Source organism: Struthio camelus, chromosome 20, assembly GCF_040807025.1.
Source record: "Struthio camelus isolate bStrCam1 chromosome 20, bStrCam1.hap1, whole genome shotgun sequence".
NCBI classification, from domain to species: Eukaryota; Metazoa; Chordata; class Aves; order Struthioniformes; family Struthionidae; genus Struthio; species Struthio camelus.
In genome coordinates this window covers 1,286,469-1,310,078 of record NC_090961.1, presented here as the reverse complement: position 1 = coordinate 1,310,078, position 23,610 = coordinate 1,286,469, and the positions used below count along the sequence as shown (strand labels likewise).

General features: G+C 39.5%; 2 protein-coding genes across 12 annotated transcripts in view; one reads left to right on the top strand and one right to left on the bottom strand.

Moving 5' to 3' along the window:
• The window catches only part of SCAI (suppressor of cancer cell invasion), a 50,121-nt gene extending 29,498 nt beyond the window's left edge, over window positions 1–20,623 (top strand). For 5 of the 11 annotated variants that reach the window (XM_068915195.1, XM_068915190.1, XM_068915196.1 and 2 more), the window contains 12 exons: window positions 524–620; window positions 1,993–2,091; window positions 3,195–3,347; window positions 4,182–4,283; window positions 5,000–5,101; window positions 6,627–6,705; window positions 8,837–8,936; window positions 9,408–9,489; window positions 14,308–14,380; window positions 15,738–15,911; window positions 16,103–16,203; window positions 17,358–20,623. In XM_068915195.1, coding sequence (XP_068771296.1) covers window positions 524–620; window positions 1,993–2,091; window positions 3,195–3,347; window positions 4,182–4,283; window positions 5,000–5,101; window positions 6,627–6,705; window positions 8,837–8,936; window positions 9,408–9,489; window positions 14,308–14,380; window positions 15,738–15,911; window positions 16,103–16,203; window positions 17,358–17,507 — 1,312 coding nt within the window. In that variant the 3' untranslated portion in view covers window positions 17,508–20,623. Of the gene's footprint in view, window positions 1–523; window positions 621–1,992; window positions 2,092–3,194; window positions 3,348–4,181; window positions 4,284–4,999; window positions 5,102–6,626; window positions 6,706–8,836; window positions 8,937–9,407; window positions 9,490–14,307; window positions 14,381–15,737; window positions 15,912–16,102; window positions 16,204–16,954; window positions 17,033–17,357 lie in introns of all 11 variants that reach the window. The other 6 variants (XM_068915198.1, XM_068915191.1, XM_068915189.1 and 3 more) reach the window with 3 other exon arrangements.
• RPL35 (ribosomal protein L35) overlaps window positions 1–23,534 on the bottom strand; it is a 55,285-nt gene extending 31,751 nt beyond the window's left edge. Inside the window, exon 1 of the mRNA XM_068915201.1 lies at window positions 23,382–23,534. The gene's annotated coding sequence lies outside the window, so the exon portion shown is untranslated. The remainder of the gene's footprint in view (window positions 1–23,381) is intronic.
• Between the last annotated feature and the right edge of the window lie 76 nt (window positions 23,535–23,610).

The following is a 23,610-nucleotide window of genomic DNA, read 5'->3' as shown; positions in this document are numbered from 1 at the left end:
CTTGAGCTTTTTCAGACAAGGTAGGATTGACTACACATGTTTCTAGATGCTGTTAGAAGATTTTAGAAATGGATGAGTAATTATAGGACATGCTGACTTGCAGTTGCTTAAGTTGTCTCAGGTGTTTGGACTCTAAGCCAGCTGTGACTATCATGTGATGCAGTGGAGTTGGATACTGCCCATGAACTGTCAAAAGGTTTGAAGAGCCAGCTGTTGTATCTGACTCCCATGCCTCTTCTCAACTAAGGAACCTGTGGGGGAGGTTGGGGCTCCTCTGATCTGTATTTTATGGCCCTGTATGCCAAATATGCCCTGCTGGGCTCAATTTTAAATACAGCTCTAACTAGCCAGGTAGCTATTATTTGGCGTCCACATGAATGTAGCTAGAATTTCTAATCTGCAGAGTCTTCAGCCTCTTTCTGGTCTTTAACTCCTGCCCTCCTCTGCCCCAGTTCCCCAATTGCCTGTCGATGTTCTGTTTTAACCTCAAATTTGGTTGTGTTGTTTTCGTTGCTATGTTTAGGCCTGAATTGGTGGTTAAGAAGCTGCGTTATTATGCAAGGTTTATAGTAGTTTGTCTCTTGCTCAACAAAATGGATGTTGTAAAGGACCTCGTAAAGGTATGTTAAAACGAGGATTAAAAGGTGGGGGGGCTGCTGGTTATAGTCTACTTCATTTGAAATCTCACTTGTTAAACCTGTAGTATAGCTGCTGCTGCATAGCTTTTCATTCTTTTCTCATTTACTTTGACTGTGCTCTTGGAGGCCGCAGAAGGAATAACATGAATAGCTGTGGAGACATGCCAGTATGACACGAACATTTGGCAAGAGAGGAAGTTTACAAATTTATATAGTTAGTTGAGAATAAACTATAAGATGGATGTTATTCATCTGAAAGTGTGAGGATTATCCAGTTACCTTTGGTATATCCTCATTCGCATAGTGGCTTTAAGAGTTCAGTGCAGTCTTGTCCAAGTCTTCATGACACTTCGTTGCTGTGAAAGCCAATGTCTCCTAGTTTGATATGGAGCTTATTTATCTTCCTTTCCAACCTGTTTCACTTTATCCCACTTCTAGGGCACATCCTGAATACATTTTGCCCCTTCCAGAGACCCATGAAAATGAAACCTTGCTAAAGGATGTAGATAATATTATGAAATTGGAGAGGTTGGATCTGCATATGCCTCTGCTGTGGGAGTAAAGTACTGAATGCATATAAACACAACTCTTTAGGTACAACAAATAGAGTATAGACCAATGTTCATCATTGCCTTTCTAGTATATCTGACATCCGACTCGGAGAGTGTCTTCTGTGAATCAGACATTTAATAACGAGCCTTTAAGCTCAAATGACTTGATAGTGTTGTTTGAACACCGACTAAAAGTATTCCAGTAGTTACAGCCTAGAATGGGAGATACCTTTATGTACAACAAAAGGAACAGCATGCTTCTGATGACAACATATGCTTCCCAAATCCCTCTAACAGCCTTCCTGTAAGCAGCTTCTGGTGTTGACAGTTTTGTATAGGTTGCATTACTGTCTTTGTATCTAAGCTTACTTGAAGTAGCAGAAGCAGGAGCTATAAAAGGCATACCATTCACTTTCTGAATGTATCTGAAAGTTACCCGTAACCTTACGTTTGAGTCCCTGTTATCTGTTGCGTACAATAATAACCAGTGATGTAGGTGTATGCAAGCGTGATAGTTGAACTTAATTCCAGATATTCTTTGCGTTTGGACCTACTTAAAAGACATTTTGTATTGTAAAAACTCATTGTAACATTGGCATTCTGTCTCCTGAAAGAGCATGTTTTGGCTGTTGTGTTAGTTGCAAGCGTGCTGTATGTGTTCTCGAGTGAAATGATCTTTTTCCTCCTTAAATAAGCTGTGTTTTAAGGCCGGCACAGCTAACCAAACTGTAAACTTTACTGACTGACTGTTAAGCTCTCAGTTTAAGAAGTAACTGTGTCTGTCTTTGAACTTTTTATGTCAGGAGCTGTCAGATGAAATTGAAGACTACACCCATCGTTTCAATACTGAGGATCAGGTAGAATGGAACCTGGTTCTTCAGGAAGTCGCAGCTTTTATTGAGGTGAGAATATTATTTCCTTTTAATTGTCAATTTACAAGTAAAATTTTCTGACTTCTTCACCAAAGTGTTCCTGTACCACCACCTCTGTGTGGCAAGCAGGTGTGCTATGTGCTGGGACAGTATTCCTGTCCAACTTAATCATTGAAATGTGTTTACAGTAGTGTAGCAGTGACAGCTGTTAAAGTGCCTGAAGAGTCAGATCTGGTCATGTAACATAGTGAAGACAGAAGCATGGAGCTGAGACCCACTTGGTCGCCTTTTTGTTTTTGATCTTGGTGTTCAGAAAATGGTGGAATTGAAAGCACAGCAGTTATCATGGTCAGTATTTTGGAAAGTCTGCCCACTATAGTCCTGTTGTTGTGGAAGCCAATCCAATTTGCTGGTGTTTTGGTTGTGTTTCAGATTGTACTTTGATTGTTGGAATACTGGCCTATTACACTGGCAATGCCTGAGCAGTATGTAATGGAAAATACAGTGTAATCGTGACAATTAACTGACAGTGTCTCGTAGTATAGTTGTAACATGTCCGGCTTCTAAAGCTTGTTAAAAGGAAAATAGTTTTTTTTATTCCACCCAACAGTAGACAGTGTTCTGCTGTCCTCCTTTTGTACAGCATGTCACTGTGTAACATGAGCACTTATTTAAATATTGCTAGACTGGATGGTAGCATTATCATTGGCTCATCTCCTTTACTATTTGTTTCCAGGAAGGGAAGACAAACTAAAGAAAAGCAGCATTCTTCTGTACTGTCGGAATGTTTAGCTTATTCTGCGTGAACTATGAGATCATTGATATTTGGTTCCTCAGGTCTAGAAAAGCTAAAGTGGAGTTACGTCATTTGAGGGAGAATGTTCTTCTATCAGCTATACGTTCAATTGTTTGTACCACATATTTTCTTGTAGTCCCTAAGAGCTGCTGCTTTTCCAAGTGGAAAGGCATTATTCTGTGGCCTGCATACAAATATAGAAATATATGTCTGGCATATTAATTTTAAAAATCTGCCTCAGTTATGCAATGCTTGTTTTGACAAGACTTCTTTCTTCTCTCTAATTGTAAATCTGTATGTTTCTTGAATTCATTATTTATTTTGGTTGTCTTTCTAGGCAGACCCTGTAATGGTCTTAAATGATGACAACACCATTGTAATCACCTCCAACAGGCTTTCTGAAACAGGAGCTCCGTTGCTAGAGCAGGGAATGATAGTGGGACAGCTTGCTCTTGCAGATGCACTGATTATTGGGAACTGCAATAACCAGGTAAAGGAGATTGCAGGGACTTGGGTTTGTATCCTTGGAGTTCACAGTCCATCTCTCTGTGATAGAAATTAGAGATTCCAATAGAGATGAGCATTCAAATATTTCAGTAGTGATGTTTGCAGTGGCAGCAAGCAGAGAGTTTGTCAGAAATAAGGGAATGCTAAAAAAAAAAAAAAAATTGTTATGCTTCTAGACCTGTGGCATTCGTTTCTTATTACGTATATCCACAATTAAGTAGGTGCAATTGATTTTCATGTAAGAGATGATTATTCTTAACAGCCCTCAAGCATGAGGGGCCTCTGGGGTGTGTCTAGAAAAAGCTTGACTTAGGCTTTCTTATGACATGTACTTCAGCTTATTGCAAGAGCAAGGGATTTAAAGAGATTCAAGAACTTAGTTTTTTTTAGATGATGATGATAGTGAGGTCATATGGACTTCCCGGCTTCTTTCTGAGCTCTTTTTTCAGGTAAGCAATGGCACTGTATCTAAACTGCAGCTTGTGTATCTTTCAGATTTTATCTAAATTCCTAGTACTTGGTGGGTTTCAGCACTTGATTTGTAGACACCTCAGAAAAGCCTGTCATCTGCTAAGCAGGGGTCTACGCTACAGTAAACCAGCCAGGCAGGCCAGTAAGAAATATACTTTTGTCTTCTATGAGCTCTACTAGAAGTCATTTACAGGTCTTTAGAGATTCAATGAAGACATTGACAGATCCCAGACAGACAGAAATCAGTCTCTCTGGGATGCAGTTGAATCTCTTACCTACATAAATTCCTGAGAAATAGACTGTTTAATGTGTTTCAGGCAGAATAAATAGTTGGACTCTTTTGCAGGTCAAGTTCAGTGAATTAACAATTGATATGTTCCGAATGCTACAAGCCCTTGAAAGGGAACCAATGAATTTAGCTTCACAAATGAACAAACCTGGAATGCAGGTGAGTTCCCTTTCAGCAACCAGCCTGGCAACAGGCCTGTATTGATTTATCGAGTGATCTTTCAGTACTGTTGCTGTGCAGAGCAGGTTAGGAAGGCTGATGTAACTCTTACTAGAAGTTAATGAAGGGTGGCTCATACCTGTACAGTTTGACCCAAGTAATGATTTTTTTTTTTCCATTTTAACTGGAACCTTCACTAGTGAAAACTTAGCAGAAGTGATTATTTGGGCATGTTTTCACAAACGGTTTAGATCAACCTAGCCTGGGCACTTATGAAGGAGTGCCATATCTGTCCTTGGCCATAAATACCCACCCTTTAGTTTGTGTTGACCCTAGCAGACGTGCAGCCAGATAAGTTCATCAGCTTGCCGATGCATCCAAAAACTAAATATCCCCTTCAGAGAAAACACAACAAATACACAGTTTTAATCTGTAGGCAAAAGGAAATAGCTAGATTTTCATCTACTTAATTGAATAGGGGAGTGGATTTTTTTGCTCTTTCCTTAGATTGTAGTTTAGAGAGTAAGAAATATTTGGGTAACATTAAATTGAGAGATAATATAAAGTTCTGGGGCAAATGCTTTTTATCTTGGTTTGCTGTGTAGCACGGAACGCTGCATGGGGAGACCACTACATGAGGGAGGTATGTTGAAGATGAACATTCTAATGAAAGCTGCTTTGGTAATATTAGGATTTTTTTTGTTTGTTTTTAACAGGAGTCAACAGAGAAACCAGCCAGGCGGGAAAACCCCCATAAATACCTACTTTATAAACCAACTTTTAGCCAGCTATATACTTTTTTAGCAGCATCGTTTAAGGTTTGTGATATTAGTGAATTTATTTATAATAGAAAAATATCCAGAATGGGACATGACACTGAATAAAATGTGGTTGAGATAGTCTTTCATGTTTCACGATAATGAAAGCTTTGCTGGCTTTTTTAAAAACGTAAAATAATCGCCAGAGAGGATGGAGATATTACAGATATGTGTAACTGATATAATAAAGGCAAATTTGTTGACTGCTGTTAAGGGAAAGGAAAACTTCTTGTTAAGACGAAAACCCAGTTTGCTGTTTATACAAAAGGTGTTATATCATTGCTAAAATACAGCCACCTGCAAATTGAAGACTGAACTACTCCTGTGGAAGCAGTCTTAGTATGAACTGTCTAGTATCAAGAGTAGAACATGGTAATAATATACAACTATTATATTACATAAGGCTTCCCATGTGATTTATCAAGTCATTGCATTTTTGTGCGTGTGTGTGTATCTATATATATATATGCACATGTGTGTGCACCTTGTGTATATATGCTGGAAATACAGAAAAGTCTTAAGACTATTCCTCTATTGCATATCGTGCCAAACACAATCCAAAATCAAGGAAGTATGCCAAGAATCTATTGTTCTTAAGCATTTCATGTACCTTCTATGCCTCTAATTCTATAACTCCTCTGAATTGCACATCTGTCTCCTGGATGTGCTGTTTTTCTGTCTGCCTGTCTTACTTTGTTAACCACTTCTGTTCCATGTAAACAACCTAAGCGTTTGTAGGCTTCAGTACATTTGCTGAGCTCAGTTTCATTTAATAAGGTTGTGGGGTCATTAGGCTTAATTTTGACTGTACAAATTGGCAACTTAGAATTTAGTAGCAAAATATGATTCCTATAAGGAAATAAGTTTCACAGCTGATAAGATGAAAATAATGCTCCCTTACCACTTAGAATTTTGGGTGCCTGTATGCTTAGCTTTCTGCAGAGATTAAAAGGATTTGTTTCCTCATGAAGACAGCTAATAGAAAGATGGAAAATGAATTGCTTTTATAAGTCTATATAGGAACCTGGACATGTGTTATTTTCCAGCTGAGAAGTTTGAAGAGGCAGGGGGAAGAGGTAGGTGTTGCAGGCCATGGTGTATTTAGAAACAAAGAACTTACTCTAGGAACCTGGATCATTTGGGAGTTATGGTCTGCATGGATCTTGGCAGCTCTTGGTTTCCATTTCTTGGGAAGCCTCAGATCTGGCTAGGTCATAAGAGTCTGTGTGGAAACAAACATTGCTTTTCTACGACTGCTTGAACCTCTAATATCAACCTTTTTAAAGATCTGTATGAAAAAATGTATTAGGATATCATCAGTTTGCATTTTTGTCTATGTGCTCACCTATTCAAAGGAGTGTATGTGGTGGGGAGGGGTATATAAACAAAGAAAAGAGTGAAGGGAAGTCAGAAGCAGGAATAGCACAAGCTTAAACGACAATGCTTTTATCAGGTTGATGATAGGCTATAAAAGTAAATATATACATTTCTTCCCTTGCTATTTTTCTCTTTACTTGAATTTCAGGAGCTGCCTGCAAACAGCGTACTGCTGATTTACTTGTCTGCCACGGGCGTGTTTCCCTCAGGTCGTTCGGATAGTGAAGGTACAATAAAGGAATGCTCCCTGTCATGAACAGGGCTTGAATTCTCTTTATGTTCCAGGACAAGTGACCAAGAAAGATGTCACAAAGCTCCTTTTAAAAGAAAAGTCAATTTTATTCTCCTGTCTACTTAGTAAGATAGCCTTTTCGTCGCACAAACAGTAGTTAATTCCCTATGTTTTAATCAGTGTGCATTAACGTGAAAGCTTTTCAAAGGACATATCTAGTTTTTGATGCATCAGAAGTATTAAAAGTTTCACCAATTTTGCAGACTACGTGGCTCAATTGTGCACAGTTAATAAAATGGTTAAATGACACTTTGTGGTTCTTTCCAGTCTCCAATACCAGGAGAATATATTGTCAGGAGAAGGGTGGAAAAAGGGCTGAAGAAGTGTCTGCAGGGGTTGTTCTATTTGCACGCATGTTGATGTGACAATTCAAGCCCTTCTCATGATTTTTGACAACTCCTCTCACCTCATCCTTCTGTTCTTTGCAACCTAGCAGAATATTTGGATGCAGCTGCAATCTAAAAGCTGAAAACTGGTTGGCTGAAGCAAAAGCAGTCAAAAGATCTGTTTACATTTAAATAATTAAAGGAAAAAAAATTTTTTAACATCCTAAATATTGTACATACCTCATCTGTTTAAGACTTGCATTCCTTTATAAGATGCATGCCTGGTCCCATCCCCATGCATGATTTATAGAGCTCTCAAAATGTTAAAGGAAAAAAAAAAAAAACCTGCCACCTTTGATTACGGCGGTGATTTTTTTTTAATGCTTTTAATATTTTACTTTGTGCTGCAGCTTGGTGGTACATTTTAGCTAAATTGTGTTCTTTAAAGCCTGCATTATACCCACTTTCACTGCATGTCTTCTTTTAGTTTAATACCTTACTGTAAAGGCATCCGGTCTCTGTCTTCTGATAAGCTGCATAGTCAACCTTCAGTTTTCATTAAATGAATGCCATTATAACTGCTTTCATAACGTAGTGTTGTCTGCAAAGAGCAAAATGTTCTGCCTTATTAAATGGGAGAGCAGCTACAGGCTACATTGTTGAGCTCTTATAAGCCATTTGTGTTTGACAGGTCACATGTGAGACATCAGTACCAAATTAATGTATGTTCTGTTCCTAATTCTGTATTCCCAAAGCTTCCCTTTAAAATGGAAGAGTGTTTTATGTATCTGAACCTGAAAAAATCATATTTGATGGCAAAATATGATTCAACCAAATCTGCAAATGCATAACAGAATTAGGAAATCCTAATGCTGTAGTTTATTAATGTTAGTGAGGTTTCCTGGTATCTCTATTATTTTCTCTAGCACTTTTTTGTGTGTAAGTTTTGCTATTATAGCCATTACTTTCCTCTTTGTCCATCAAACAGTTAAGCAGGTAGTTCAGTTGTGTAGACTTAGCAGAATACGTCTTGAGCTTACCTTAGGAGCACACGTACAGGTTGTGTGTGCATTTAAAAATGGGAATTCTGTATCTGAAAACTGAAAAATTAACTTTTACTGCAGATCAGAAACCTGTTTAGGAATGTTTTATCCTTTCTAGGAGTACTGGAAGCATATTCTTCCTCTGAGCTTACTCTTCTCCTCTTTGGAGTATACGACTACTCTTTGCAGTGTTCTTACTGCAGGTGATAGTACTGTATTTATTCTGAGCAGCTTCAGGGTTTTAAATCAATTTAGCCTTAAATTTTTTGATGAATGGATTCTGTTTCTAGAATGTACTGGCTCATGTGGTAATCTAAGAAAGGTATCGATTTCGCTGTTTGAAACGCGTAGTGAATTTTTTCTTTTTGCTATATAGTGTGATGAGAGCCAACGTTTGGGTCTTTCGCGTTATATGTCCGCACTTTTGAAGAGTGAATAAATTAGAAGTTATGACGTTGTAGCGTTTTCTTCTACAGTCCGGTAGATGCTGAAACTACTAAAAATGCTTAAAATTAAGTAGATGGTTAGTAAACTGTAAGGTCTCCATATTCCTCCTTCCCTTCTCCAGAATGACAGTAGTTCAGATTCTCTTTATTTAGAGTGTTTCGGGTTGCTTTCTCCCTTTCATATCATCATTAAATCCATAGCTGAGCTGAGGTGACTCTGCTAATTTTAGCTCTCCTTTTGCCATGTATAGGTCCATATGACTTTGGAGGTGTTCTGACAAATAGTAACCGGGACATTATAAATGGGGATGCTATCCACAAGCGAAACCAATCTTACAAGGAAATGCACTGGTAAGTTTCATGATAACCACAAATTGAGAAGAATTTTTCTTTCATGGAGAAAAATGCATCACAGCGTCTTGAATTTACAAGGTAGGACATAAATGTAGGTTGGCTTGAGTTTGAAGAACTATAAGGGAGTGTGCAACTCTAAGACACAATTTGAACACTAGAAAAAAATTACGATATTTTAATGTAATTTCTCTGTCCCTGGAAAACTTCGAATTAATGATGGATGACTCTTCAATAAGATAAATGATCTCTTTTGGGGAAAGAACAAATAGGAAGTCAAATAGACCATAGTATAGCCCATATCAAAATGGGTTTGCAGTTATTTTCTGGGGATGAATCTGAGGATTGGGGCAAGGGGAATCTGCTTATTTTTTATCTAGATATGGGCAGCTGTGCGTCTAGGAAACTTGTGCCTTGTCACAACTTCACAGAAATTCTAGTGCTCTGTGAAGCGTCTCTTTCTCTTTTCAGTCTTCACCCTGGTGATCTCTACCCTTTCACAAGAAAGCCTTTGTTTATCATTGTGGACTCTTCAAACAGTGTTGCCTATAAGGTAAGGCTCTTGAATGCAACTGCATGTATGATAGGATACAGTGCCAACCCCTAGTTAGTTTACACTTTTAACAGGTTATTTTTTTTAAACACTTTGTATTCAGTCTTTCTTTTCTTTTGAGGTTGTGCATGCTAGTCAGGATCTGATCCTATGAATAGGAACAAGAAGGAGAAGCACATGAACAGCCGCTCATTGGAAAGTAATAAATCCTCCTGGAGGGAAAAAAGGTTCAAGATTTCCAAGATCTCTGGTGGGAGGTTTATTTTTGTTATATACCAAAGACAAATCTTGGTGTGTGTGCATGGGGGAGGGAGATAATCTAATCTGCTCTTTTTTTTTCCTCCAGTCATCCAGCACTCAGTTGCTTTTAAGCAACAGGAAGGAGTCAAAGCATTGAGCCTGATCTTGTAAATAAGGGGTGTCTGTTTCTGAAAAAATGTCTGAACCAAGGAAATAACAAGACTCAGAAATTAGCACCCAATGTTACTGTAGAATGGTGTGTGCAGGGACAATGAGCCTCCTTCTGGGGTGCTATGGACTTAAAATAGAATTATTCCATGTCAAATCACCATTGGGAATCTGCATTTCGGGTAATACAGAAGCAGGCATTTTTAATTTCAGTCACCAGTTGCATCTGGATGGCATGATGACATTTATTTCATTGCTGAATGGGATGTTAAGAATGTACTATATCTGGGGAAACGGTCACTTCCTTATGTCTTCCTTTTTATAGCTCCATTATTTGCAGTGAGGAAAGTGAACATTCACAGCTGCATTTCTGAGGAAGAATAGGGACGTCTAGTGGCCAGATGAACTTGCTCTTTGTTCAGTATCCACAGTCTGTGTCATTCCTCTTAAAGGCATATGTTGGCCAATAAGAGTTAGGATATCAGTGATCAGAGTGATTTCTGTACTGAGCCAAGGACTCAACAGTCTTTAAAACGATATGGCATTTCCGCAGGGTTTTTCTTTAATGTTTTGAAAGGCATTTCAAAGGCTTTTTAAACAATACTGAATTCAACTTCACCACATCAGATTTCAGTACCAATCTATTTTTTATTACATATAAATTCCCTTCCTCATTTAAAGAGATGAAGATGCAATGGTTTTGTTTCGGGAGGGCAGAAGGTCCTGGGTTTGGTTCCCCCCACCTTCCTCTCTAATATAATTCCAGTGGATCTGCTCTGGAAAAGAGAGTAAGGGATTTTTTGGAGACCCTTAATTCATATATGGCTCTGGACACAGCAGGGTTCTATGGGCAGCTTAGAGCAAAGGATCTCTAATGGATTCCCACATGTAGACTTTGTAGTTCCTGTGAGAATAACTGTCAGTGTTTTCAGTAGAATCATGCTTTTTGTATTATATTTAAATGGGATAATTGTATTCTCTTTAGATTGCAGAATAACTTTTGCACAGTAAGCAAAAAATCTAATCTCCATTTAGTTTCTTTTCCATGTTCTGCAGTGAACTGACCATCACTAGTGTGAAATATCCCAGTGCGCTGTCTGTTAGGCACACAGAGCAGCTGTCACGAGAAGTCCCATCTCTGCCTGCATGTAAGGAATATAGAAGTGTAAGGTTTTGAAGTATTTTAGGGCAGGATTAACAAGATGGCTGCTAAGAAACCTAACCCAGATCGGAATCGTATGGGCACAATTGTGGGGAATCTAGGGAGAGAATGCAAAAAATTGAGCATCGACCCCTATTAAAAAAAAAAAAAAGTATAATCAGTGTTTGAAAACTCACATTCACCTTCACAATCTATTACCATTGCACGTAGGCAAACAGATGTGTGCAAGTGGGGTTTTGTTTTGTTTTGTTTTGGTTTTTTCTTTCAGCTGAAGGCAAATGACAGAATTCTCAGTCTCATTATTTTCTAGCCATTGTAGGTTCCTGTCTGTCACTGTTTTGTATGTGCTTGGTTCCTTGTAGCCAGAATGCATTTATAGGTCTGTCCTGCAATGTGTTACGAGATGCTTTGTGGACTCAATCACTGGGACCAAGAGGTTCTGTGCAATTGTGTGAAAAGTTGAAGCCAGCATACTGACTTTTTTCCACACAGCTGCTCTGAGCTTTTCTGATAGGACAGTAGCTATTCTGACATTTAAATGTCACTGCTAGCAATGCTGGCAGTAACAGCAGCTCTTCACGTGTCGTCTTCTAAAAGCTGTTTCGCTCTCCTGCACGCGTTCTTGTCCCCTCTGTCTTTCTGGAGGGTTTAAATGGTGATGACTGAAAGAGAGTCCTGCCAGGAAGTGACTTGCCAGTTTGTCAAATCAGCTGCACTTACCTGAACAGCTTCCTCCCCTGTATTTTTAGTTAAAACGGGAAGATAACTGCAAATTGAGCATATCTACTTAAGCCTTGAATTTTTTTGGAAAACCTCAACTTAAATGTAGATGGCTATGTTTGTGAAAGTTACCACTGTATAGGTAAATGAAATAATGTTTTAAATCGGTATCTTCTAGTGGCTGTAGTTGTCAAAGATTATGGTCAAAGTCTTAAAAGCATTGCTCTAGCAAGTAAGAATGCAAGGCCTTTGTCTGTGGCGTGGTATAAATGCTCAGCTTAGTAAAACTTACTTGCAAATTGACCTCTCTTGGAGATGATGGGTAGTTCTATTTTGGAAAGAGGTGTGTGGGGGGTCATATTTTTAAAAAGCAGCACTGTTTGTGTTGGAAAAGTTGAATACTGAAGTCAAAAACGAGTTTGTTTTGAACCAGAATTTTTTCTTTACCATTTTTGGTACTGTCCATACACCGAAGGGCAGCATCTTCCTTATCCAGAGCTGTCAGCAACATCTGGACTGCAGGGCAGTTTTTTCTGGAGCACCTTGTGGTCCTCCTCTCCAAATCATTTGTACTGCAAACCTGGCTGTAATATGCTCTTGTTCCTTTGGTGCAGGTATGCCTACGATTCTTTTCTATGGAAATCAGGAAATGAGGTGGTGGTGGGTGAATCCTGGGCTTTGGTAGCAAGTTTTGTCAGGGTCAGGGACAGAGCTAGCACAGAGACCTGGAAGCTGAGTGTCTTATACTCCTGGATCTGTAGTTTAGATGCAACACTGGCACCAGCAGCTCTCTTCCAAAGCGTGAGCTTTGTGTTAGTTATGGTAAACCATGTAGTTTCTCCTCTTTGCAGGACTTACTGGCTATGTTGACTTCATCTCTGCTGGGACATTTAGGGTCCAAAATGATCTCAGATACTGTCCATCGATTAACATCTTTCATGAAATATACGAATGATCCTTACTTTTCTTTTATAGTAGTCAATGTTTAATAACATTATTACATTTAGTGATGGAGTGTATGGAATATCTGCTTTGGTCTCTAACTGGCTGGTAACAGATTTAATGCAATTTGTGAATCTATTCATGAATACTGAACATACACGTGATTTGAGAACGTACACTCTGTCAGCGTCAGCAGCACTAAGTTCATTCATGCAAACTAGCAATGGCTGCAGTGATGCCTGGAGTTTTAAATGTTTCTTTAAAGTTCAATATTACAAATTACTGGGTTGGCTTGCAGTTACTGTATTCATGATAATATTTATTTCTTCATTAGAGACCAGACTTTAATATGTAGCATTATAAAACTCCCTTAGGCTCTTCATGAGACAGAGGACTTTTCAGGAGTAGCCAGTACTTTGTCAGATATGGGAAATGTTTTGTTTTGACTCGACTGTTGTCTTTAGTATTAGCAGACTTGGATGAAATTATTTCAGTGAAAATAATTTTAATTGAAACACATTGCCCAGAAGGGAAAGTTCCATTTGAATTAAACAGAAGCCAGAGGAATTCAATAACAAGCTTTTTTGATGATTCTACACAAGCAAATAGTTTCTTATGATTTATACCTAACATTCATAACCTTCCAGTTTTAGAAATATGATTATGATTTGCACACATTTGTGTTGCACTCACCTGGCTCTGGATGCATGATATGCATGCGCTTTCTGATAGGATGCAGACATAAGTTTGTTTTCTATGGCTCTGAAAGCCTTCAGTTTTAAGAAAGCTATTGCTCATAAGATATTTAACAGGTGGTGTAGGGAAGTTGTTTGTTTAAATGAAAACAATCATGGCAATCATTATTATTGTAAGGATTAGTTAGATATGCAGTAGGACTGTTCCAAGTAAATGTTGGTGATACCGGACAAAGGCTTTTTTGAGGCTTCTGGAGGAAATCTTGTGCAACTTAGCACCTGTGCAATATTTAAGTGGAAGGTTGATGAAGCAGGTATTGTAAAATGGGGATTCAGTGTAGCAGATGTTAATGTTATGACATACTTGTTTTAAAAGGGAACTATTTTAAAGCTTTTCAACTGAGCTCTCCTGTTTCATCAGAAGGAGCTCTACTGCTAGAAATAGAAGGAGAAAGAAATCACTTTGACCGGATAGTTCAGGTGGTATCAAGGAAAGAAGATAGATTGATTTCCCCCTCCCCCCCATAGCCAATGGCTTTCATTTTTATTGCAGAACTTGAGTGGGGATTTGTTATTTGTTTGGGTTTTTTAGTAATGTGTTACTACTGAAAGCTGTTTTTCCATTAAATTAGCATCTGCTATCACTGGCTGTTAGATTTGTGAAACGAGAGAATTTAAATTCCTTTAAAATGTAATAGGTTATGTTGCTTCTTGTGGGCTGTGATGTATGAGTAAGTCAACTCATCAGCCTTTGCTGTCTAAGCTTAACTGTGTGACAGGCATTAGCACATACTGTATCTTAAATAGTCTTTGTTTTATACCCCTAACTTGTTGAATTTTCACAAGCAAGCAAAGTGACCATCAATACTTCAAAATTCTTATCTGTTACAGAACTTCACAAACCTATTTGGACAGCCATTGGTGTGCTTGCTTTCTCCAACAGCATATCCAAAAGCGTTACAAGGTATGTCAAGTATTGCATTTCCTAACAGTTTGCAGTTGCAGCATTTATCTATCATTTTGCCAAACAAATATAACAGGTTCTTCAGGAGAAGACAGCTTTTTATTATTTTATTATTCCTGAAGTAGCATGATAAAGTTTACTTACAGTTCATGGCAAATAACTTTTTCTAACCGTTATGATATTTGTACAGTTTCATCAAGTGCTAGTAGACAAATTCTCTTCTACACTGAGACTCAAAAAATTGCCAGCCCAGTGGTGGGATTCTAATGTGTTTTTTCTCTTAATAGCACCTGGGGTAGCTTTATTAGTTCCAGAAGGTCAGCATGGTTATATTATCCATTCAGTTAAGGTATCAGCTTTTAAAGGCCAAGTGTAAAGCAAAATCCTCTCCTGATCTGGTTCTGGTTTTGGAGGGTAAGTTAAGGAAGCCTGTTGGATTTGTATCCCCTGAGAAACTGGGTTTATAGTAGAAACAGGCAATGAAAATTATATTCTTCAGTTCTTGTGACTACTGTAAAATATAATTCCAGATTTTCTCCTTGGAATTTGCCATGTTAAGGTTACTTTTCATCACAAAATCAAGTATGAAGATCTAGCTTAAGCCATATGGAGTGGTATTAGGCATGTATCATGAGAGACTGTGTGAGAAATTGAAACTTAAGTAGAAAATAAGTATTGTTACAATGAATCCTGTTTAAATAGAAACTTTGAAAAATAGAGCTTAATTCTTTACAAAATACTGGATGCTTATATCATGCTGAGTGACCAGTCACAGAAGTCTGATGTAGCTCTGAGGTTGTGCTACACTGTGCACTGGAGCCCTGTGCAGAGACGACTTAGCTGAACTTAACTAGGCCCCTGTGTCAGGACAGCGTTATATCATGCAGGACTGTGTGCTTGCATCCTGAAAGACGAGGGGTTGCACCGAAGCAATACCAATGTCAAGTTAGTAAGCCGTGCTGAGGAGGAAGTGGCCTTACTGTTTGGGTACACGACCTCATGTGCATTACTTTTTTCTTTTGATATACCAGTTTATTGAGGTGAAGCCTGAATCTTTGCCTATCATGTTGAACTACACGGAATAAATGTGCTTTAGGACATTGTGATGCTGTCCAACAAAAGGACAACTCTGTAGACTTTGCGGAGGTTATATAGGTCCAGCTGCTTGATCCTTTAGTGCTAATCACGTGCATCACCTTGAGAACAGATCTACCACAAGAGGGGAGAAGATATAACACAGCCAAACTAGTAGCATTGCTGTTACAGAGTATAGTGGGTGAGGGACCTCATTCTGTAGCCAGGACAGCTTTTCTGTTTCATGTGCCAAACGTGTATCTCTGTTTATTGATTTTTTTAGATCAGTCTCAGCGGGGTAGCCTCTTCACACTCTTTCTGAACAATCCTTTAATGGCATTCCTATTTGTCTCTGGATTATCAAGCATGCGCAGAGGATTGTGGGAGAAGTGTCAAGATTACCTTAGAAAAATCAACCGAGATATTGCCCAGCTGCTGACCCACTCACGTTCCATAGGTATGTACCTAAAGATGTACAACTGAAGCTTAGTATGCTACTTAAGCCGACACCTTGTTATTGCTCAGGCTTTCCAAGGGACAGAATAGTGAATAAGGGGAATGCACAAGTATGCATGGTGGTTTCCCCCAGGGTCCTTTTTGTTTTTAAAGCCTTTCTGAACTGAGTTTTCTTTGTTCGCTTCTCTGCAGATCAGTCCTTTCTTCAGTTTTTTGGGGATGAATTTCTTCGCTTGCTTCTAACAAGATTTATCTTCTGTTCGGCTACTATGAGGATGCACAAAATTTTCCGGGTATGCAGGGAAATCTGTCTCTTTGTGAGAACAATCCAGTGCAGATAGAACTGCACTGCCTCAGAATGGAAGGGTCTTACGGCTACGGATATCACTGTGACTTGCGAAAGATAGCTGATATTCACATGCTAATGCCTACAGCTTGTATTGTGTCTATCTCCTTGTTATTATAGAGCATGAAGCCTTTGACTTGCTTCAGCCTTATTCCACCACACAAGTAGTAGGCACATTCTAACATTAGCATATTCATTTATGTCACTCTGAATAGTCTTTTCTGCTAGAAATAATCTTGAGTTATCAAGAAGAATATTGTTTCTATATAACTAAAAAAAGTGGGGATCGAGACTATAAGAGGAAGTGGAGAGGAGGGAAACTTTATCTCTGGGATGTATTCTAGGGTGAGTAAATTTTGAAAGGCCTTTGAAGTGTAAATGAATAAGCTGAACAGAAAGACGGTATTTCCCCTCCCTGCTGGTTAACACTGCTAGCAGTGAAGTCTGCTTCTGGATCTACATCATTTTACACTTGCGAGTGTTGGCGTATAAATTGTGTGCTCCACTTTACATGTTACAGAAAAACTGAAAGTAGAAGCACAGAAAGATGCAGTAGAACTGATCTTGCCTAACTGCAGACATCTATTAGTTTTCCAAGCCTAAGTTAGCTACTCAGGCTTCCTTGATAGCAGGGGAAAAAGTAGATCTTTTGTGAGTGGGGATGGATTTGCCCCCAGTGTCTTAGATATCTGTTTTAGGATGAGATGAATCTCCCACTGGAGATGCTTACATGTCTACAATTTCAAGAAATGAACTCCAGCCTAAATCGGTAGTAGGTAAGTATGTGTAAAGTTTTTTTTTTTCTTTTTGGTAAGGCTTCTGTGAATATAGAATTAAAAGCAAATGTACTTAATCAGCTTAGAGGAGAATGTACTTAATCAGCTTAGAGGAGTGAACGTTTGTATTGCCATTATGACTGTCTTTGAGTCAATAGAAAAAGAAAACTGAACATGACTTTTTTTTCTGCTAGGATCTTTTCATTCCATGTGGCATGTTAAAGAAATTAAGATACTTCTTAGGTGAAACTGGCCTTTTGCAATCTTCTAAAAGGTTATAAAAATAAATGAATGTCTGATTCTCTCTGTTTTCACTGTTGTCTAGCAGGAAACTCGCAATTATCCAGAATCTTATCCTCAGCTGCCAAGAGATGAAACTGTGGAGAACCCTCACCTCCAAAAGCACATTTTGGAGCTGGCTTCCATACTGGATGTTAGAAATGTTTTCCTGGAAAACACCCTCGACGACTATTAGAAGAGACTGTCTTACTGCAAAGCGGTTTCCCTGGTCACAGATTTTGAATGGTGCAGTTTTTTAATGTGAAAATCATAAAAGGAAGTACTTGATTTTATTTTTAAATTTAGGACCATAATTTTAAAAAACAATAATAAACAGCTGTTAGTTTAGCTGTTCCATTCTGTATGGGGTCACTTTTATAAGCGAAACTTTTCATGTCTTTTAAATGTTAAACTAAAGAATCACTAGAGTTTTATTTCTGGTCTTGTGGCTGCTATCAACCACATTTCCAACAGCTGATCCTAAGCATAGAAGTACTATTGGTTACCTTTAGCCCATGTTTGTGGAAATCCTTTATTTTTATACAATTTTAAAAAATTGGAAAAAATCAATAGAAAAACAATATTTTTTTCCCCAAAGACTCTGGATTTGAAATGGTAAAGATGGAACCACACAGTGCAAACCAACAATAGCAATAAAACAGAGTCCTTCATAACAAATATATTTTTTCAGTCTTAGGCAAGTAAGTAGACAAAACTGAGGTAGATTAAGCTGCATTTGGAGCAGTGGGTTTGACATGAAGTCGTAAAGAGCTTTAATGCTCCCTATAAATTTGTCACACCAATTCTATATACAAACTTTGTACTGCTGGCCAAGGACAATTTCCACTCTACCTGCTTGGGTGGATGGCTAGCAGACTGATGAATTACAAGACCAAGAGATTTGGCTCCCCTTTCTCACCATAACATGGGTCATTGTGCCATTTGTATTGCTGCTGCAATTTTCCAGGAGGAGAGGGCGTTCTTCATTTTGAGCTAATAGATAGAAATTCTTAAATCTCCACCAGGTGTAATCTGTCCTTTCCTTGTGTAAATGAAATGTGTGGCTCCTCCAGTGTTATCAATTCCTGACAAGAGTTGAAAGTGTGTCCCATAAAGTGCTGAATATCAGCCCTTCCTATCACCCATTTATCTAACTAATCTGTGTTGGATCCCTGTGCCCTAGCAGACATGCTGGTGCTCCTCTTGGAGGTTAGGGGAAAAAAAAAAAAAGGGGTGCTGCCACAAAGCCCCGTTAATGTTGTGAGTGCTCATTGTTGCATCTCAGTCATTTTTTCGAGCCAGTAAAACTGAGGGGCTGTAATACTGTTTGGCAGTGCTGTAGGCTCTCTCAGCCCAAAATGCTCAGTCTAGGTGGGTTAAGGAGTACTGTGACCTTTGTAAAGGCACTTGCTGGAGAAGGCTATTTTGAGTGTGGGGAGAAAAAGTGCTTGCTGACTCTTTTGGACTGTACCTCCTTCCTTGCAGAACTAGAGGAACTCTTGCAACTCCTGACAGTGAAGCCTGAGGGAGGAAAGAAAATGAAAATGTTCTAAACTATTCTAAACTAGAAAATTCTAAACTAGAAAAAGTTTGTTTTCACTGTTTCTGTGCTGAAAAGGAAGTGAAAAGACAAGTCTGATCAGTGCTTTAAAGTTGCAACCCAGTCATGCCTCTAATGTCAGGTGGAAAAAAAATTGCAAAATGTTGGGACTATCACAGCAGGCATGTTTGCAAAGCTGTAATACAACGGTATGATCAACTCAGAAGCTGGAATAGTGAAGGACTAGAAATCGGCACTGATGGACCCTCATTCAGCAGGGCGTAGTACAGAACAGCAGGATTTGCCACAGTATAAATGGGAAGTTTGTGTGAAGGTTCTCTGTATCTTGGGCTGTAGCTTCAGCTTAAGCTCTCCATTCTTTAATTTCCCAAGTGTAAAAAATTCAATGAATGCTAGCATTTTTCTCTGAGCAGTGTTGAAGCTGGTATGTTGGGCCCCTCACCACTTGGTGCTGCTCTTCTTTGGACTATAGCAGGACTGGGATGTGGAGTTTATTTTAAAGAGTGTGTGTTTGTGTGTGTATGTGTATTCTAGGCGTTTGTGTGTATATGTACAATACACATACATCTACTTGCTAGTGTAAATTGTAAATATGTATATATGTATAGGTACTTGTATATGTATTAAAAAGTATGAAACAGTACAATGTCTTTATATACAACATTTATATATACACACATACGCCATTTTGGGTGCATTCCACAAGGTGTTCCAGATCCTTTGTGGTTGTAGTAAAGGTTATGGCTCTTCTACCATTATAATTCTGTTTTCAGGGACTTGCACTTAGTCCTTGAAGTAATTCAGAACTGCAATCGGGTACAGGAAGCCTTAGCTAGGGGTTATGAGTACTCCTATGTATGTGACAGTGATTAGATTCATGGATTCTTAATGGTGAAGCTGATGATCTGCCTTTCCTTCTGGTAGGAGGTCCCCAGTTATTAAAACGTGGGATCATACGTGGAAGCTAAAGATACTGAAAGCCTTTAAAGCAGCAGCAAGTGAGAGTCACAGATTATCGTATCTGCTACCCTCCCTGCTGTTCCTCCACCAGCAGTGTTTAATGTGCATGGAAGAGGGGAACTTATTTTTCCCCAGCTCACTGCCTTCCAATCAGATGCTTTTGTTCTGCTTTAGCTTTTGCTTTGATGAAGCTATTCTCAGTTTGGTTCCATGCATCTGGAAAATAGTGTGCTATTTTGAAGCACAGGAGCAAAGATCCCTTTAGTGTGGGCTGCTGAACCTCTGTGAAATATTGCCTTCTAGCTGACTGGGAAAGCCTTGGCAGACGCTAGATCGTGTTTTAGCTGGGCTGAGACGAGGAGTTCTTGCTTGCGATCTGCAAGGCCTCTAAGCCACTATGCAGCCCTGAGAAGAGGTTCTGTTTGCTTGTTACCTAAGTAGATCTAATCAGAGGAGAATGCGCTTAAAAAAAAAAGTGACTAAAGAAGCTAGAATGGAGGAGAATATGTGGCTTTGAAAATTAGTTCAGAAGCTAAACACATCAGCTTTGTCTGTTCAGGTAAAAAATTCATTCTTGAGGTCCCACATTCTCTTCTCACCTAGTGACCTTTGGTTCAAAAGGTATGCTGCTGATAGGAATATTCAAAGATAAAGATTTTACTCCTGTTGTGTCAGTAGGAGTAAGAAATTGTACTTTATAAGAAAAAGGCTGATACCTTCTGTCTGCTCTAGCTGTAGATAAGATGAGTATTTGGTCTTGGACTTTGAGCCAGACACCCCCCCACCCCCCACCCCCCCCCCCAAAAAAAAAAAAGCAGCTAGCTGCATTCAAGATAAAAACACTGATCTTTTCCCTCCAAGTAAAAGCTTGTCTTGTTTGAATTTACTAAGTCATTCTAAATTTGTGCTACTGTGTACTGTGTGCTATGGTTGTAGGTACCTTCTCTATGTATACTTGTATGTACTGAAGAAAAATTTGGTATATATATCTAGCAGATCTCGCTATAGGGAAGCAAAGGCTGAACAATTTCAAGTGAGGAGAGAACAGATCCTTTTCTTCTCAGGCCTAATGCCTTCTCTCTTGTATCCCTCTCCCTTTCTCCATATATCCTTATTGCTTATGTTAGTGGAGAAGACTTGCTACCATTAGGCAATACTGAATTAAAAGGGTAAATTCTGTATGTAATATCTAAAGAGAGGAAAAGGTGAACTTGATTGAATGTCTCCTTATTGGACTTCTCCTGCCTAGCCCCCTAATTTACTGCATGTGATATGTTTGAATTAACTGTACTTCCACGGTAGGCATCTCTATTTGTACTCCTCTGTTCAAATTGGCTTTAGAACATCTAGCCAAAGTCAGTGCTGTTGCCTTCCCTCACCCACCCCCTTGACTTCTCAAAATAACAGTGAGGGGGAAAATAGGGCCATGAATTTTTAGAGCTCTGTTTTTACTCTTTGGACGCTGTCATTTTGCTCTGTGGCAACAAAAATGGAGCACTAACTTCTGTGAGCTGTGCAAAGTGGAGTTGCTCCCTGGAGTGCTTTCGTGAGAAGTTTCAGGAGAGTTTGTTTGGGTAGTTTGTCAAAATAATATCCATCAGGTCATGATGTATTAAAACCCTTAATATTCTACAGGGAGCAGTGTGGAGATGTCTTTCTAAGGATCACTGAGGGTAGATGGGGACAGGAAGTTAGGCTTCAAATAATCGTCTTCAAAAGCTACAAGTTCAGTAGCGCTGGTCAGGCTTCTTGTCTAAGGATGGGATGAAAGTACAGCTCCAAGATTCATCCACAGGCATGCCGTTTTGAATTACCCCCCGCCCCGCTTCTTCTGTGTAGTATGACTCCGTGCTATGCTTGGTCTGCTTTTTCCCAAAAGCTTTTAGCTTGGGATCTCTCTCAGCAGCATTTTGGCCTTGACACTTCTTTTGTAAAGCTTCATCTATGTTAGCTTCTTCAGTAAATGTTTTTACAGGTCACTAATGATAGCAGTGGCAGATGTTTAGTCCTGTCCATCCTATGTTAAGTGGCTGCTTCGGTGTTGGTAGCTGTTGGTAGTTGCTCCTGTAGCTGAGGGAGCTCCATGGACAGTAACAGCAAGAGTAATCTCACAAGGGAAAAAGTCCAACACATGCAGCTGAAAGCTGTTCTGTGCAACTCAATAATGTCAGACTAAGCTGCACCGTCAACCTCTGAGAGGGATACTGGTGCAGAAGACAGGGCAAAACTGTCCAGAGTAGATGACTTGCATATTCTTGACATGGCTCTCTTACATTGCTGAGTATCTCTGACTTCTAGAGCGATTTGGCTTGTGGGACCAAATCTATTTCAAAGATTGTGAAAGTCTGGATGTTTACAAATAGAGCAGAGGAGGAAGCATCGGACAAATACTTCTGGTTTATATTTAGGAGTGAAAGTAAAGCTACTTCTTCTGAGACAGACCCCACTTTCTCATCACTTTTCCTCTAAACCATTGCTCTGCCAAGACAGAGGAGGAGATCTAGTTGAGGATTTCTGAATTTGTGAGCTCTTTCAGAAGACCAGGGAATAACTCTGCATCCCCATTGACGTACCCTTATTACTGGGCCTGCTGCCCTGATGTGTGCATAGACGTTTTGCTCTTACAGATCCTGCTTTCACATTGAGAGCAGACTTTACTATTTACTCGGCCAAAGGAGCGCCTTGAGAGATTTTTAGACCTTATTGGATCTTATATCAGTAATTATTCCTTCAAAAAAAGCCTGTGTTGAGTATCTGCCCTACTGACTTTGCAGATTTCTTCTGCCATCTGTTTATTACCACTTATCAGTTGTAACTCATTTTTAGGAGCAGGATTCTGCCTCATGCATTTGAAAAGCACAAGGTGCTTATGCCCTGGCCTGCAGCTCACCAAGAAGTACAAGAAAAATAGATGGGAGAGGGAGGGGACATTCTGGAAATACAGAAAGATGAACTATGTCTCAGACAGTCCATCTACCAAGGGTTAAAGGAGTGTTTTGCCTCTCTGAGTATCAGATTATTTATTACCAAAAGTAATTTTATAGTGGATTGGTTTAAAGTTATTTTACAGCCATGTGCCTGTATATCATATTTTGCTAAAAAAAAAAAATATTTTACTTAAAATATATAGAGATATATAAATAAACTTTTTGGAGCAAATAGACTTTTTTTTTTTTTTTTGCAAGGGATCTATGAATTGCCAAAGCAATGCACTACCAGAGAATATTCTGCCATTGGTTTTGGTGTCTTTGGGAGGAAAGAAGTATGTTTGTATTACTGCTGAAAATTTCAGGGAAGAGTTAAAAGCTACGCTTACAAGTGAGAAGTGATGTTACTCCTCCACTTCAGAAATAAAGACCTTAGTTTCCACGTCGGTTTGTACCGGTAACTAAAACCGAAACGCAAGGCCTGCTTACTGCTGCCACGACCAAGGTTAAAGCCTTTTCCCGCGCCGCTCCGCTCCGCTCCGCTCCGCGCGCGGCCCGCCTGCCCCGCCGGCCCCTCCGCGCGTGGCGGGCCGCGGCCCCCCGCCCGCCCCCAGCTCTGTACCTCTTCTGTAGACGCGTGGTGTTTCAGACGTAACGCTCTTGTTTGCTAACCTGTATGATTTGCCTGTTGTCATGACTACCTTGCCTTTTCCGGTGGTATGGAAGGAGTTCGCGATTAATAAACTGTGGCAAACGCTTGTCTGTGAGGAGGCGGCTGTCGCGCGGCGGGGCGCGCGGCGGCCGTGACGGGGGGGGGGAGGGGAGAGGAGAGGAGGGGAGGGGAGGGGGCG